This window comes from Charadrius vociferus, unplaced genomic scaffold (genome assembly GCF_000708025.1).
Source record: "Charadrius vociferus isolate BGI_N301 unplaced genomic scaffold, ASM70802v2 scaffold459, whole genome shotgun sequence".
Classification (NCBI taxonomy): Eukaryota; Metazoa; Chordata; class Aves; order Charadriiformes; family Charadriidae; genus Charadrius; species Charadrius vociferus.
Window position 1 is genome coordinate 590,524 of NW_009650249.1, and position 14,957 is coordinate 605,480.

Sequence of the window (14,957 nt, forward strand, 5' to 3'; positions counted from 1 at the left end):
CAGCGGAACGACCGCCTCGAACCCGCCCGTCGCAGAGCTTCAAACCCGCCTTGAGCCGGTGTCTCGGCATCGCCACTTGCCACTGACCAGCGGACAGAAAGCAGATTAGATGGCGGGTAACACGGGTCACGTGCTTCGTTACGAGAACTGATAACTGGGCCGATAGCCGGGAAAAATCGCGTTTCTCCCGTATGCTCCCAGGGGAGCCGCGGCTCAGGGGCCTCGCAGCCGAGCGGAGCGGGGGCAGCCGCCGGGACAAGCGGCCGGAAGCAGGCTCAGCTCTCGGCCAGCGCCATCCCGCTCCGAGCACGTTTCCAGCATCTCCCAGAGCAGCGGTACACGCAGCTCAGAGACAGGAACACCTCATACCGGAACCGAGAGCTTCCAATGGCGATTTTTCATGCTCAGAAACATAAAGACTGCAGCAATTCCACTGCAAGTTCAATGATGTAAAGAAAGTGGAGAAAGGAGACAAGCAATTACAGCAATCCTGAGTCCAGTGAGCTGGACTGGTGTTCTCAATTCCAACTTCCAGAAGACTAAAACAGACTAAAGTGAGGATGGATCCTACCAATAATGCACCCAGGCTCCCATTTCAGCATGGGGAGAAGGCAAGCGCTTTCATTTTCACATGGAGATGCAACATTCCTGCAGCAGGCAGTGCACAAAGCAGCAGGCTCTACCGTTTAGGAGGAATATTTTAAATAAGGAGCATGACACAGTTCCCTTCCCTGATTTTACCATACACACTCAGCAAAGACTTGAAGTTCTAGCAAGAGGAGTTTTGTGTACTTCCATGTGAAAGTCATTCAGTGTTGTCAGCTAGGTTCCATTCTTAAGAATCAGGGACCACAAAACTAAAGCTGGAGGAAACACTGCCATAACGGATAGAGTCTTCTACCTTGCTTAGAGGGAACTGCAAACATATCTTACCACTGTCTAAACTGCAAGAGAAAGCAGCTCTGACATAGGCTTTTAAAAGTGTTTATTGATGGTTATTAGATGGAATGATGGTGCAATAGTGCAAACCACTGTGCAATTGGGAGAACACTCCCTTCCCAGCTTTCACATTTACTTTATTATACAGGAGACATGGAATAAAGATTAAATACAAAATGGGTCAGTATGCTGTATTTACCACACTCTGTTGGGCTTTGGACAGATTACTGTTCCCTCAGTGCATGTCGGTTCAGAGCTACATCAAAGCAGGGAGTGGCTGCTACATTCTGTCCAGCTCTACTAGCAAGGCAGTTGGAACCACTGATCTTTATTTGCACACATATCCTTGGTCTGAAAAACCTAGCACTTCACTCAGCCAGTTTCTGCACTTTCTGTTTCATAAAGAATGGAAAACATCTGATGTTCACAAGCCACACACAATATTTACTAGTAGACTACAGGTGAACTTCAAGAGTACTTCTTCAGAAGCAAGATTTCAGCTAATACTCATCTATCTTGCTAGCCTGTAAACTTAGGTGCCCACTTCCTCACCTTTGTGCAATTTCCTCCCTGGAACCTTCAAAACAATTAGGAGTGAGAGCTAAACTTTGCATTTCTAGTGCTTAAGAGTCAGCATTGGAAGAGATTTATTTGTCCGATAATAAACCACCAGCTAGTTTCTCTAAGGAAGTTGCATTGTTACATTATAAGTCAAAGAACATCCTGTCCTCAAATGATGCATTTTCAAAAACAAAAAAAACCCCAAACAACTCCAACCATGCTCAAAAAAATTAAACACCACAGTTACAAGTCTCAAAGCTAAACTGACCAGCACACAGTGGTTTCAACTATCATCCATCGATACTTCTCCTTGCTTTTCCAATCTGTAACATCTTTCTCTTCAAAAGAATCTAGAACCACAGCCACTTGGAGACTAATAAAACCATGGGGCAGGTAATGGAGACTTCAGAAACTGCTGGATTAGGATAAATGGAATCGGTGTTGTGCCCTCTTTGAATGTCATTCCAGTCCAAAGTTACCTATACATATAAAATGTTAAAGTTGTGCCACTTGTCAAAAACAAGACATTTCCAATTATTGATCACACTTCAGCATACAGTTGGGACAGGGAATAATACATTACAGAAAGCAAAACCACAATATTTTTGTTACATAAAACAATATAATTTGCATATAAACTGATAAATACTCCATGGTTCCATGGTTCACTAATTCCAAATACTAGTTATCTGCACATTAGTTGCTAATATCTATTACTAGAAGTAGTTCCAGCTTGTGCTTTCTCAAGGTGGTCAATTCATTTCCAAGACTAGTCAGCCTGTTCGCTCTGAGGGAAAAAAATCTCAGTAATGGGACTAGGTTCCATGTGAAGATTTCATTTTGTTGTTTGCCAGATAATTAATCCTATGATTATAGAAGCCACAGCAAGACCAAGAATCAGGATACAGATCTTCTTACGTGATTTCTTCTAATGAAAGAAGGAAAAAAAAAAAAAAAAGAAAACCACTGACACCAGGAACAGATGGTAAGAGGAAATAGCAAGTCTACCAGTTAATGTTACTAACTTGGGTGAACTAGAGCACGTGATATCCATACGTATTCAGGAGAAGTAACCAGTGTAGTCTGAATACATTTACATGTTCCTTAAACTGCATAATACTACAGATAAACGTTTTTAGTTTTAGGACCACAGTGGTCTAAGAGTTGCAGTTAAGTCAAAATGTGACAAGTTTTGCTTCTCTTAAGGAAAACGCAAGCTTTACTTCCACTTCACAAGACCTACCACATGCTTTTCATTCTAATGGAAAGCACCATGGCTTCAAAGGAAAGCCAAATATCTCTAACCATTCAGCTTTTCCAGGTAAGACTAATAAAACTGCTAAGCAGTTCTCTGATACAATCGCCACTTGGAGTTCATGTGAAAATAGTATTGCATGTACAGTTTAAATGATTTAATATACAGTTACTGTACTTGGATTTTACAATTTTGGTCACTTTATTCATCATAGGAAACTACAGTCTGTCCATATACACCAAATATTTTTAACTTAGTATTTAAGGATTTGAGGATAGTTCTATATAACCACTTCCTTCTCCATCCAGAAAAGCACTTTCAATACATGTCCAATAGCTCCCAAACTTACATTTATGAAATAGCTCAAAACTTTATATAGGAAGCCAGGGAGAGAGAGAATACTACTAAATACTGCCAGATGGTACAAGCTCCTTCCCCTGCCTTGCGTTAAACAGCATTGGAGTTTTAATGCCTTCTAGTACCTTCCCACTTAACAGCTTGAAAGTGTCCAATATTTATCTTATGTAGAAGCTTCAAGTGCCAGCAGTGAAACTCTGTATGGGACTGACAAGACGTAATGGGCACAAACTTGAACATAAGAAGTTCCATCTTAACATGAGGAGGAACTTCTTTACTTTGAGGGTAGTGGAGCACTGGCACAGGCTGCCCAGAGAGGGTGTGGAGTCCCCACTCTGGAGACATTCAAAACCCACCTGGACGCCCTCCTGTGCAACCTGTTGTATGTGACCCTGCTCTGGTGGGGGGGTTGGACTAGATGATTTCCAGAGGTTCCAACCCTGACCATTCTGTGATTCTGTGACTGACAAGCAGAATCCTTGTTCCTTCACAGAACCTGCACCTACAGGGACCATAATGATGAAAGGAACCTACAGAAAACACTGAATGTCATACACAAAGGAGATTTAAGCAGCAGTGAGAACCACTGGAAGATATTTGATGGGACAGGGAGGACAGACTACGGGATACAGAAACTCAGAAGAAGGGTGCTGCAAATCCTGGTCACCAGAAGTTTCTCACGTCTGGGCAAGGATTTCTGCACATCAGTGTCTTGGCTGATGTGTTTACAAGACAGATACAACATGAGAATTTGTTCTTGTTTAACTATTCTGCTAACTCCTGAGAACAGCAGAGACAGCTAAACAAACTTGCTGAGCACACCTACATGAAGAAACAGATTCACTACATATCCTCTGAAGTAGAATGGTAATTTCAATACTGTGTTTTTGACTCAAGTGCTTTATCTATTTCTTGCAGCACAATTCTGAGTGAGTGCCAACTTGCACAAGCTGTTTTTAATTACTTGTTTGGTGTGCTCCAGTCCTCAGCGTATGTCTTGCTATGCCTGTTCCGTTATTGCTCAACTGTGCATTGACCATAATGCAAGCATACAGATAATATTACCTGATAATAGGCAGCTCTCTGTAACTGCTCACTGGCTCTTTCCACATGGACTTCTGCACTTTCCACATTTGCCTCTATGCTATCTATGGAAAAATAAGAGAACTCACTGTAAAATATTTCAGAGCTTCAGTGTTTTAAAAAGAATGACATCAGAAATACAGTAATTTTCTTACACAAAATACTGGAAAATATAATCCATGTAGGCAAAACAAGTTTGCCAAGGACACCAAGCTGTGTTGCGAGTTTGACATGCTGGAGGGAAGGGATGCCATCCAGAGAGACCTGGACAGGCTGGAGAGGTGGGCCCATGCCAACCTCATGAAGTTCAACAAGGCCAAGCGCAAAGTTCTGCACCTGGCTCGGGGCAATCCCAAGCACAAATACAGGCTGGGCAGGGAATGGATTGACAGCAGCCCTGAGGAGAAGGACTTGGGGATGTTGGGGGATGAAAAGCTGGCCATGAGCCAGCAATGCATGCTGGCAGCCCAGAAAGCCACCCCCATCCTGGGCTGCATCCCCAGCAGCATGGCCAGCAGGGCGAGGAGGGGATTCTGTCCCTCTGCTAGGCTCTGGGGAGACCCCCCTGCAGTGCTGCCTCCAGCTCAAGGGCCAAACAACAGAAGGACACGGACCTGTTGGAGCGGGGCCAGAGGAGGCCCCAGAGATGCTGCAAGGGCTGGAGCCCCTCTGCTGGGAGGACAGGGTGTGAGAGTTGGGGGGGTTCAGCCTGGAGAAGAAAAGGCTGTGGGGAGACCTTCGAGCACCTTCCAGTGCCTAAAGGGGCTCCAGGAGAGCTGGGGAGGGACTCTCAATCAGGGAGTGGAGCCATAAGATGAGGGGGAATGGTTTTAAACTGAAAGAAGGGAGACTTAGATGAGATATTAGGAGGACACTTTTTTACTGTGAAGGTGGTGACACACTGGCCCAGGTTGCCCAGAGCAGCTGTGGCTGCCTCATCCCTGGAGGTGTTCAAGGCCAGGTTGGACAGGGCTTGGAACAATCTGGGCTGGTGGGAGGTGTCCCTGCACAGGGCATGGGGGTTGGACTAGATGGTCTTTAAGGTCCCTTCCAACTCCAACCATTCTATTAATACATGTAACTGAACTAAGAAGAAACTTCCTATTATCCAAACACGCTTACCAATCATATCTCCTTGGTCATGAATCATCATGGCTAAATCCTTAAATATCTGATTGACATCCAAAATGTCTGCCTGAAGACAACAGTTTGACAAGTTATAACAAATACTGTTTACAATTTTTCTAATCCTTATTCTTAGTACCTCTTCTGTCCATTCTCAAAACATCAGAATAGATTCATTGACTGAGGTGATTTGATGCTACCATGTAGTGAACCTGGGATTAACACAGAAGCCTACAATATTCCTGCTACACAATATCTGTTTCATCACACTAGCAATTAACAGTATGGAATAGAGATGAATACTGTAACATGAGTTGCTCCTACCATCTCTGAAGGACCACCAGTCAACACTGAAGGAAAATATACCTAGTCTCCTTCAACAGGAGCAGGGAGATTGATCTTGGCATCAATCCTCTTTACAAGGAACTCTGTTCCTCCACCTTCAGATCTCCTCAGCCCATCCCATTAGTAAGCACTGCACGACTTCTTTGGTTTATCTCCCAATACTGTTAACTGTGCAGGATCTACTGGTCACCTCTAATTGCCTGATTGCCGTTTCTCTTTCTTTAATGAGTTCAAGGTCCTGTTCAGTTATTGCCACATCTTCTTCCTGAGACTGCATTTGATTCCAATCTTCACCACTAGAAAGAGATGGAAAGAAAGTACGAGTCTTTCTCTGAGTATAGGTACTCCCCCACTCCATTTATAGGAAAGTGCCAGTGAGCCGAAGCTGAAATGTTTCCTACAGAATAACCCCCAGGTTCCTGGCCCTGCAACTGTACACAGAGACAGGACTGATTTGTGACAAGTTACAAATTGAAACAATTGAAAAAAGGGACAGATCAGGAAAAGTGAAGAAAGTGGAAAGCAGTTACATGCATAGAATACTCCACTCTAGGATGCAAGAGTTATCTATAGCATTATAGAAGAAACCTCCATATTTCAGGTTGTTATTTATTTTTAAATGCCTGTACCTTCCTTACCTCTCACCATCCCCCAAAACAGGAGAAATCAGGGTGAAAGTTTTGATAAAAGAGTAGCCTGCGAGCACAACATAATCAGAACAAAAGAACACCTGAATTCAAAGATTCTCACTTGCTATCCGGCATTTGGAGATGAAGTACTAAAACACTTTATTCTTAATTCGTTAGTCTAGTAAGAACTTCAAATTAAATTACACACCAAAAGAGATGTTAAAAACTAAACAACTCTGCATCCCAGTCTACTTCTCTCCTGATGAGCTTGTACTTCATAACTGCTGCACAAGTTACACCAATTATAGTGAAGGCAGTACCTACAGTACAAGGCCATCTATATGTTTAGCATAGAAAATACTTCAAGTGCAATGTCTCCCTCTTCTAAATGCAGAGAAATGTGCTGGAAAGCACTGTCACATTCCAGTGTTAGGTATACAACACTAAACAGTAAGTTTTAAAGTCTCAAAGTGCCAAAAGAAATGAAGATAAACTACATGAGTAGGTCAGAGACAGCTGACCCGTCCAACAATTCAGCCATAAGATGACAGTAGGGTTTTCAGACATTTAAGGCAGAAGTTTCTGACACGCAGCACACAAGACCGACATCAAATGTGGAGTGGTTGCTGTGTGCTACTGTCTCTCACTGAACTAATAGTCTCTGCAGGAACAGGTACCTGGCTGGTGCCCCTGCTTTAGCGAGCAAGGTGTTCAGACTCATCACAGCATCTGTATAACTGAACAACCTGGGGTTTTCACTCCTGACTCAGTAAATGAAAGCACAGGGCTAACACAGGGGATGCACACCAAGCAGCTGATCAGATGAGGTGCAGTTTGCAGAGGGAGGATGTATAGATGAAACATGTAAGCTAGGTCTCTTAATTTAGAAAGTTAAAGAATTTACACAGATAGACCCAAAAGATTTCATCCCAGTTCTCTCAAACATACATGCAGTAGAAACTGACACAGTAATCAGATGCGTCTGGAGTGTCTTGAGTTCTCTTTACCACACTGTAGAATTGACCTAACATTTTACAAACCTATCTACTATGTGGGCACACTGTTACTGCAGAACCGACACAACTATCTGACAGGCGACAGTAATGCTGTCTTGTGTGCACTGTGTCCAGGACTTCTGAATTCAAGGCAGCCTCATCCACTACTCTGCAGTAGCACCAACTGGGCTGGCTAGAGAACACCCAAACACATGAAATAAACAGACAGCTCTTTGTGGAAAGAGTCACAGTGAGGGAAAACCTGTCTGGTAATCTTGTGCTCACAGTACACAAAACTAGGACCTCCGACTGCCATATACTAGGGACTCTACTATTCCCCTCAGGGCAGTAATCACATAACCTACATTTAAGGAGGGTAAAATACTATCATATGCAGTTAATTTTTTTTTTTTACATATGTATTAGGAGTATTGCAGTAAGTTCATTTCAAAGCTTTTTGCTTTGCATTCAGCTAGCAGAGCCTGGCCCAAGTTACAGCAACATATCTTACCACAAAAACTTTAGTTATACATAGGTAAAAGTATAACACCAAGAGTACAAGAAGTTGTTACCTATCAAATGAAACAAGCTGTTCTTCTCTGAACCGCTCATCAGCCTGGAAGAGATAAATGAATTATTAGTCTTGCAGACTACCAAGACCACTTGCAAAGTCAACAGGAGTATCTTGAAGACAAAGGTGTATACTATCCAGAGAGTTCTTTAAGAACACCACTGTCAGCTTCAGCTTTCAGATTTAACTTACACTAATTAAGATTAGATTTAGATTCATCTTTACATTTAATTTTTAGACTCAGATTGTCTCTGCAAATCAGAGACAACTGAGTGACCAAAAGCAGCTAGTCAGTTTATTCATATCAGCTGTCATTGTTTGTCACTTCCTCTCTCACCACGTAGCAAAAAATTCAGAGCATAAGCCAATGGATAAATGTCTTTCCTTGTAGAAATTAAGAATGCATAGTTAACACAAAGACCCAAGGCAAGGGGAGAAAAATGCTTTCACTGGCCTTTTTATTATGAATTCTTAGTAGCCACAGGGGTTTGTCAAAATGTAATAGGGAAAAGGTTTGAACATACATTGGAGATATTAGCAGAACAGAAGCTATAAGAAAACAAAGAAACATAGCAAGACATTTGAGATGTAATTTAAGGGGTGGTAAGCTTCCAACTGACCTCTTAAATTTTATAGTCTAGGGCTGATGTCAAGCGAAGAGCAGCCTACAATACTTTGCTATTAACTATACTTTGACTGCTCATCTCATTCTCTGCAACTATTTGCAGCTACCAGGATTCCTTCCCTCCCTACTAACATTGATGAGGAGCACACCAAAATGAGCGCGTACTTACATCTGGAATGACAAAACAAATGCACCGAGGCCTCATTTGTGCTCAGCAGGCAGCTATGAAGTTGGTAAACAAGTACAAGATCTCTCAAAAGACTTGTGGTTCATGATATCTATACAAAATTCCTATAAATACTTACAGAGATACGGGAGCCAGCTCTTGCCCTTGCTACAGTCTCTTTTTCCTTCTCTGACACTCGCCTCTGTATTGCCTGGAAGTTATTTAAGGCCGCGGAGAAGTCATTCATTAAACGTTCTTTCTGAAGCCTCTGTTGGCGCTAAAGAATTGAAACCAAAACAAGTGTTCAGATATTCCCATTCATGATAATGCAACTATCAGACTCTCATCATCATAATAACAACAATGAATGCTGTCATTCAAGTGATCTTTTGGTCCCAGCATTCTGGGGCACTGGAGAGAACAAGAAGCCCACCACATTTTAATTTGTTGTACCAAATGCTCTATGCCTTGCCCATTATTGCACAACTGTTCTGTAAGGTTCTCTAATTCCAATCTAGTTTGAAGTCTGAAGTAGAGAGGTCTTCTACACCATTACTCTTATTTAAATCACATTCCAGTAATCTACCACATTTAATTACATACCTTTTGTACACCTACAATGCCTTTACCCTCCATTCCTCTACTTAGCCAACCTGGTAGTACTTAATTTTCTCTTGTCTTGATAACACAACCCCCTCAACTTTCTCATAAATATAGGAAACCCCACACTTCCAGAACTAATGACAACTCCCATTACCCTAGTTTCACAAGCCATACCACACTACAAGCTTGCTGTTACTTGATCAGAGAATATCCTTAGTCCCAATAACCATTTCAGTGTATCTCTTCTCCAAATACATTAGTTATAATCTTCCTTTTCATCCTCATTTTACAGTATCAACTTATTTAGCCTTCACAGAACGTCTCCTTTGAGTGTTGTGACATCTCAGTTATGGGAAACAAAAAGTCGTGAAAAAGCTTGTCCCAAGGACACTCAATACTCTGGACAGTTCTTATGTTTTCTGTTAGAGAGATTCCCAACAGCTGTCCCAAACTGCAGGCTTTCCAGTATTGTAATCCTTCAATGAGTTTGTATGAATTCAACAGCCATTTCGAGGAAGTAAATGTTTTCCATTAATGTTTTCTATGAGCCACTACAGCAGCCTCATAATATACTGCAGCTTCCATCTGAGCCATCTGGAAGCAACAGCCCTTCTGCCAGAGGAGATCCTCAGCATGTTGATGCAGGTTTTGACTGGACTGGTCCAAGCTTCACTAGGCTTCAAAAGTCACTGCTGCACTCAGTGAGATGTACAAGACAGGATTTTGTTCACCAGGGGGAGATTAACTGAAAAATATCTGCTGAACAGACAGACAAAACATGGCCATGCTTGCAACTGGCATATAAACCTTTAAATATAGAATTAGATGAAGACAACATCTGCTGACCCATATCCACAGATCATCCCAGAACAGTATCACAAAGGCAGATACATTGATACTGTCGTAGTGATTCAAAGTAGAGCAAGAAAATGCTAACAGCAGAGCACTGCCCCTTCCCTTTCCCATAGGAAGGGGGAACTCAAAGGACTATTTGGCAAGAGATAAAGTCTTAATCATTGCCTTACTACATTTTGCTTTATTCAAATACATGCAAGGTGAGTCAGCTTGTTCCCCCTTCTAATAAATCACATGCCAGGGAAAGCTTTTTGGCATGATCACATTTCATACTGACATGCAGTTTGCTATGAGTTTTTTATCCTAAAACACTGCCTCACGTCACCAGGCACTCGGTAAACAAGATTATTTTTCAGAAATTTATTCAGAAAACCAGAATTGCATACTCAGCTCTCCCCAAACATTTAGGGCTTCTTATTCTCATGTGAATAAGTTTTATACCTATTTGCCAGGGGGAAACATTGCTTTCCCAGCATCATATAAGGAGCCAGGATGTAGCCAGTTTAATGTATTTCCCTACTTCAACAGCATTCTTCATTGCAAAAGGCTGCTGTCTCTTCAGCTGTGCCAATTCAAGCTTCCTGAGGTTGTGGTTTAAGCTAGTTTCATGAAATGAGCGATTTAAAAAATACATCCAGACAACTTCTGTGTGCCTACCTGTTCAGATGCAGATAGAGGAAGTGGCAGAGACCCCAACTCCTTTAGGTATTCATTGGTCTCTTTGGCAAGGCGGTTTGCAGAATGCTGTAGCTGTTGTCTGAAATAACAGTTCAAAAGCAGTTAGACAAGCTTCTACCTAAAAAGCAGTCTCTGAGCATTTCAGTTTCCAAAATAATGACCAAGCAGGGGTTCTGAGATCACACATCTTTATGGTGTGGGTTTGTTGTTGGGTTTTTTTTTGTGTGTTTTTTTGTTGGGTTTTTTTTTTTTTTTCACCCTAACAGAACAGAGATGTACTTTCAGCCTTTACCATCAACCTGACTCTGGGCTACACTTTAAAAAAGATTGAAAGAAATTCTGTGCTCCCTGCTAACTAGTATAATTCAGTAGTTTTAAAAAGATATTTTTCTCCAATGGCATAAGAGAGAAATTCAAGGGAAAGACAACTTTATTCAGTGAGCATAATCCCTCCTTTAGGGTGAATTCCTTGTGGTACCACCTAGTAACTAACTGTTCATTTGACAACTGCTAACTCCATTGGTTAAATGTACATTTGATAAAATTACAGAGACTCAGAGATATTAAATTCTTACATGTTCATGAAAATTAATGGTCAGAGAGAGGAATGATCCAGCTTCTACTTTGGGAAATGCCAGGCTTTCCCTTGAGCCTTTATGTTTTCCAACAACATTGGAATTGAAAGCTATAGTTGCAAAGATCTAGTGCAGCAGCACCTTCACTAGTACCACAATACAGGAAGACATTAGTTACATTGAACTTAACACAAAGAAATCACCTTGTACATCAAAGATACAGTTTATTAGCAAGAATGCTTGTGCTTCACGGAGAACAGAACTGGAAGTTTTATTTTGCAGCCATATGCACAAAAACTAATAACGTAAACCAGGACAATACAAAATACTAAAACAAGAACCATTTTTTTTTTGGCATTCAGTGGATACAAGATGTTTAAGTGAAAGTCACCTATTCAGCCCAACAGGTACACAGATCAAAGTATTCAGGCTGTATTATTGCACAAGTTGACCTGCAATATGCGAGTTGAATAAACCACACATGCATTTTTGTATTACATTTGTATGGCAGCTGACAATTTGTGGAGTGCAACCACTCTCACCTTAAAGAGGGCGATTTCTACAATGAAATTAAATGGAAAGACATTTGTTTGGTCACCAGTAATTAGTTCTTTAGTCTACCGATTAAATACAGATGAAGTCAACTGAGCAGCTCAGGCAAACAAATTTCTTTCTCCCCCAGCTGGGCTCTGATCTCATCGTCCAAATGTAGCATATGTAGCTATTACCAAAAGTTATGAACTTATCCAAAAATCATCTACTACAAAAAATAGAGATGTCACATATTAAGAGGTTCAAGGTACAGTCACATGAAGAGATAATGGAAGAACTTACTTTCAAGTTTTCTTTTATGACTCCAGAAATTATTCTTCTCATAACTTGCTATTTATGCTTTACAAGTATGCAAAAGATGCAGACATACAGACTCCCTGTTTAGTCTCTCCAGGAGTCAGTTTGGACCATGCCTGTTTAAATGTATTCTATATTGTTCCCCATTGGCATCTTATTCTTCTGAAGTTACATGTGGCATTTTGGCTGCCATATAGGATTGCTAATCTTTCTAGTGCCTAAATCCATCTGTACTACAAGCTACTTTTTTCATCAATTATGGGTCTTCCTTGCTGGTTTTCCTTATTCCTCTTATGTGAGGACCAAATACCTAGTACAGCATTCATTTCTTCTAAAGCACAAGTGAAGCTACTATAGCTAGTCCTCAAAGTACAGCTAATGCATGGCTGATGTACTACTACTCTTTTTAAATAAGCTATACTGTTTCTAACCATTCCTATCCAGCAGTTATGAATGGCTTCTCCAGAAAACACCTTAATTTGTCCAGTAAGCTATTTAGCGCAGCTAGTCATTTTTGGTTTGTGGGACTGTATTAAATTTATCTAATAAAGCACCTCCACAAAGCAAGCAACCCAGTTCCTTTAGGAATACAGGCAGAAATGAAAGAGAATCTATACAAACTTTAGCTCATTTAAAACTTACAAGTTCTCCTGAAGCTTGCTGGAATCCTGCTTGGTTCCCAGCTGGCTCATCAAATTCTTTATTTGAGCAGCTGAAGATAAAGAGATCACAAGATGAGTTATTAAGACAAGTTCTAGTGTGCTTTATTTCTTCTTGAATGCATTCTTCTAGCTTTCCCCAAAGGATTTCTCTCAATGTTTGACTTAAGCTGGTAAGACAACACTTACATTCTTTGCTTTATATGCAAAGTGTATTTTAAATATCCCCATTTAGACATGATCCAGCCTAACAGACTTTCAGATAAGAAAGTGATAGTAAGGCATACATACCCTGAATACAAGTCTGTGGAGCTAAAAGCTTGCACATTCCTCTTCCTCAACCTTTTTAGACCAGCTAACATAGCTATTTGTTTCTGCCAGCCTTGCTATTTCTGTATTTTAGGCTATCACTGCTACAGAACAACTTTACTACGCTGTGTTGCCACTTTTACATATTCTAAAGTTACTTAAATTATTAGCACTCTGAGAAAAAAAAAAAAAAAAGCCAAGGGCTGCTATCAGTTTAAAAAAAAAAATATCTGCATTTTTCTACTCATAGAAATACTGGCACAGCCTTTCAAGAACAGCAGATAGCAATGGTGCACTTCACAGTTAGCTTACATCAATTTGAAATCATGTTGTAGCAAGAAGAGATTTTCTAGCCCTCTTTCTCCCCTCTCTCATATGTTTTTCCACTATTTTCCTTGTGTAGGCACTAGTGATCACGCAACCACACAATGAATCACATTAAACCGTTAACGTACCTGAAAAGCAAGTACCATCTTCTCTCTCCACTCCCTCTACCTTAGAAGATTATTTTTTTGACAGATCAGCAAGCTGATCCATTTTTTTCTGCAGATGCACAATTTTTAGCATTACTAAAGATGCTGGGCACACAACTTACGACATGATTGGCTCAAATCAATCATGAAATTGTATGCTATCCCATCAGCCATCAAAAGAGGCAAGACCAAGGAGGATCAACTTAATATAGTTCTACAGGCACCTGCATTGAGTTGAAATACCTCATGAGTTTAACAAGAGCTGCTTCCAGTTCAGTGACATCCTACTGGTGTAATCTCTGCTTTCAGCCTGGAGCAGCCACTTCAGTTGATTAAATGTGTTGCTGAAGGAACATCAGATTCCTACGAAGGCCACTTCTTTTAAAGTGATGCCCAATAGCTTATAACAATGGCAGCTCAGCTAAGGCTACAATATGATTTAATAAGTAATTAGGCAAGTGTTCTACTTTTTGCATCCAGTGAGAGCATTCTCGCTGAGAATTCTAGACTTCTATTAGCTCATACAGTGAGGAGTTTTTTTACAGCTCATACACTGGACTGAATGTGGCTTCTAGCAAGCAAGACTGCATGTATATCACAGCTCTGTCAGCCACAGGAAGGCCGGAAAAGTTCGTAGTCAAGTTAAACTGAAAAATGGCACACGGACTATACTCTGTGTGTGGATTTCAAGGACTTTGCAAATGGCATTTGTGCCATGATGTCTAGGTACTCTGTGATGTATATTTTTTTCCTCCACTGGGGGAGATTCTTCTATAAGCCCTATTTCCACACAAGGCGATGTGTTTTTGTCCTGCTCTGAGCCAGGTTCAACAGTTCACTATGCTTAGTTTACCTCAGCCAACAGCAACAGAGACTACACAAAATGAGAGCAAAGTGTCTGGGAGGCCAGAGGAAGGGGCTGGAGCTCTTTACTTTTATTCTTTGGATAGTGGGTATACAAATCAACATAGAGAGCCCCCTCAGTCAACAGCTTTGCATCTCCAAACCCTTTCAATTTTATGCTGTAAAGCCTTCCACATACTGACTATTTTACACCCAAGATTACTTAAAACATTTGAATCTCTGCTCTAGATGCTTAGGTAATGTAACAGTCTTGCAAGCAACAGTTTTGCCAGCTCAGGTCATCAGTTTTCTGTACGTTTTGTGTGAAATACCAACTCTACAGAGTTTCCCAAAAGGAGTGAAAAATAGTCAGCTGTGTCTGCTGTTTGCTTGCAGTTTTCCCTATAGGGAATGAAAGGAGAAATGAGAACAGGCTTAGGGCTCCAATATCTCTTCTGCTAG

General features: G+C 41.1%; 1 protein-coding gene across 1 annotated transcript; it reads right to left on the minus strand.

Moving 5' to 3' along the window:
- Positions 1–1,714: 1,714 nt before the first annotated feature.
- Positions 1,715–12,917, minus strand: STX12 (syntaxin 12). The gene is made up of 8 exons (XM_009892997.1): positions 12,854–12,917; positions 10,767–10,866; positions 8,791–8,928; positions 7,862–7,905; positions 5,856–5,961; positions 5,318–5,390; positions 4,178–4,260; positions 1,715–2,428 (listed from the first exon to the last, which is right to left on the minus strand). Exons 1-8 carry the CDS (start codon positions 12,901–12,903, stop codon positions 2,336–2,338), a joined length of 687 nt encoding a protein of 228 aa, XP_009891299.1. The 5' UTR covers positions 12,904–12,917; the 3' UTR covers positions 1,715–2,335.
- Between the last annotated feature and the right edge of the window lie 2,040 nt (positions 12,918–14,957).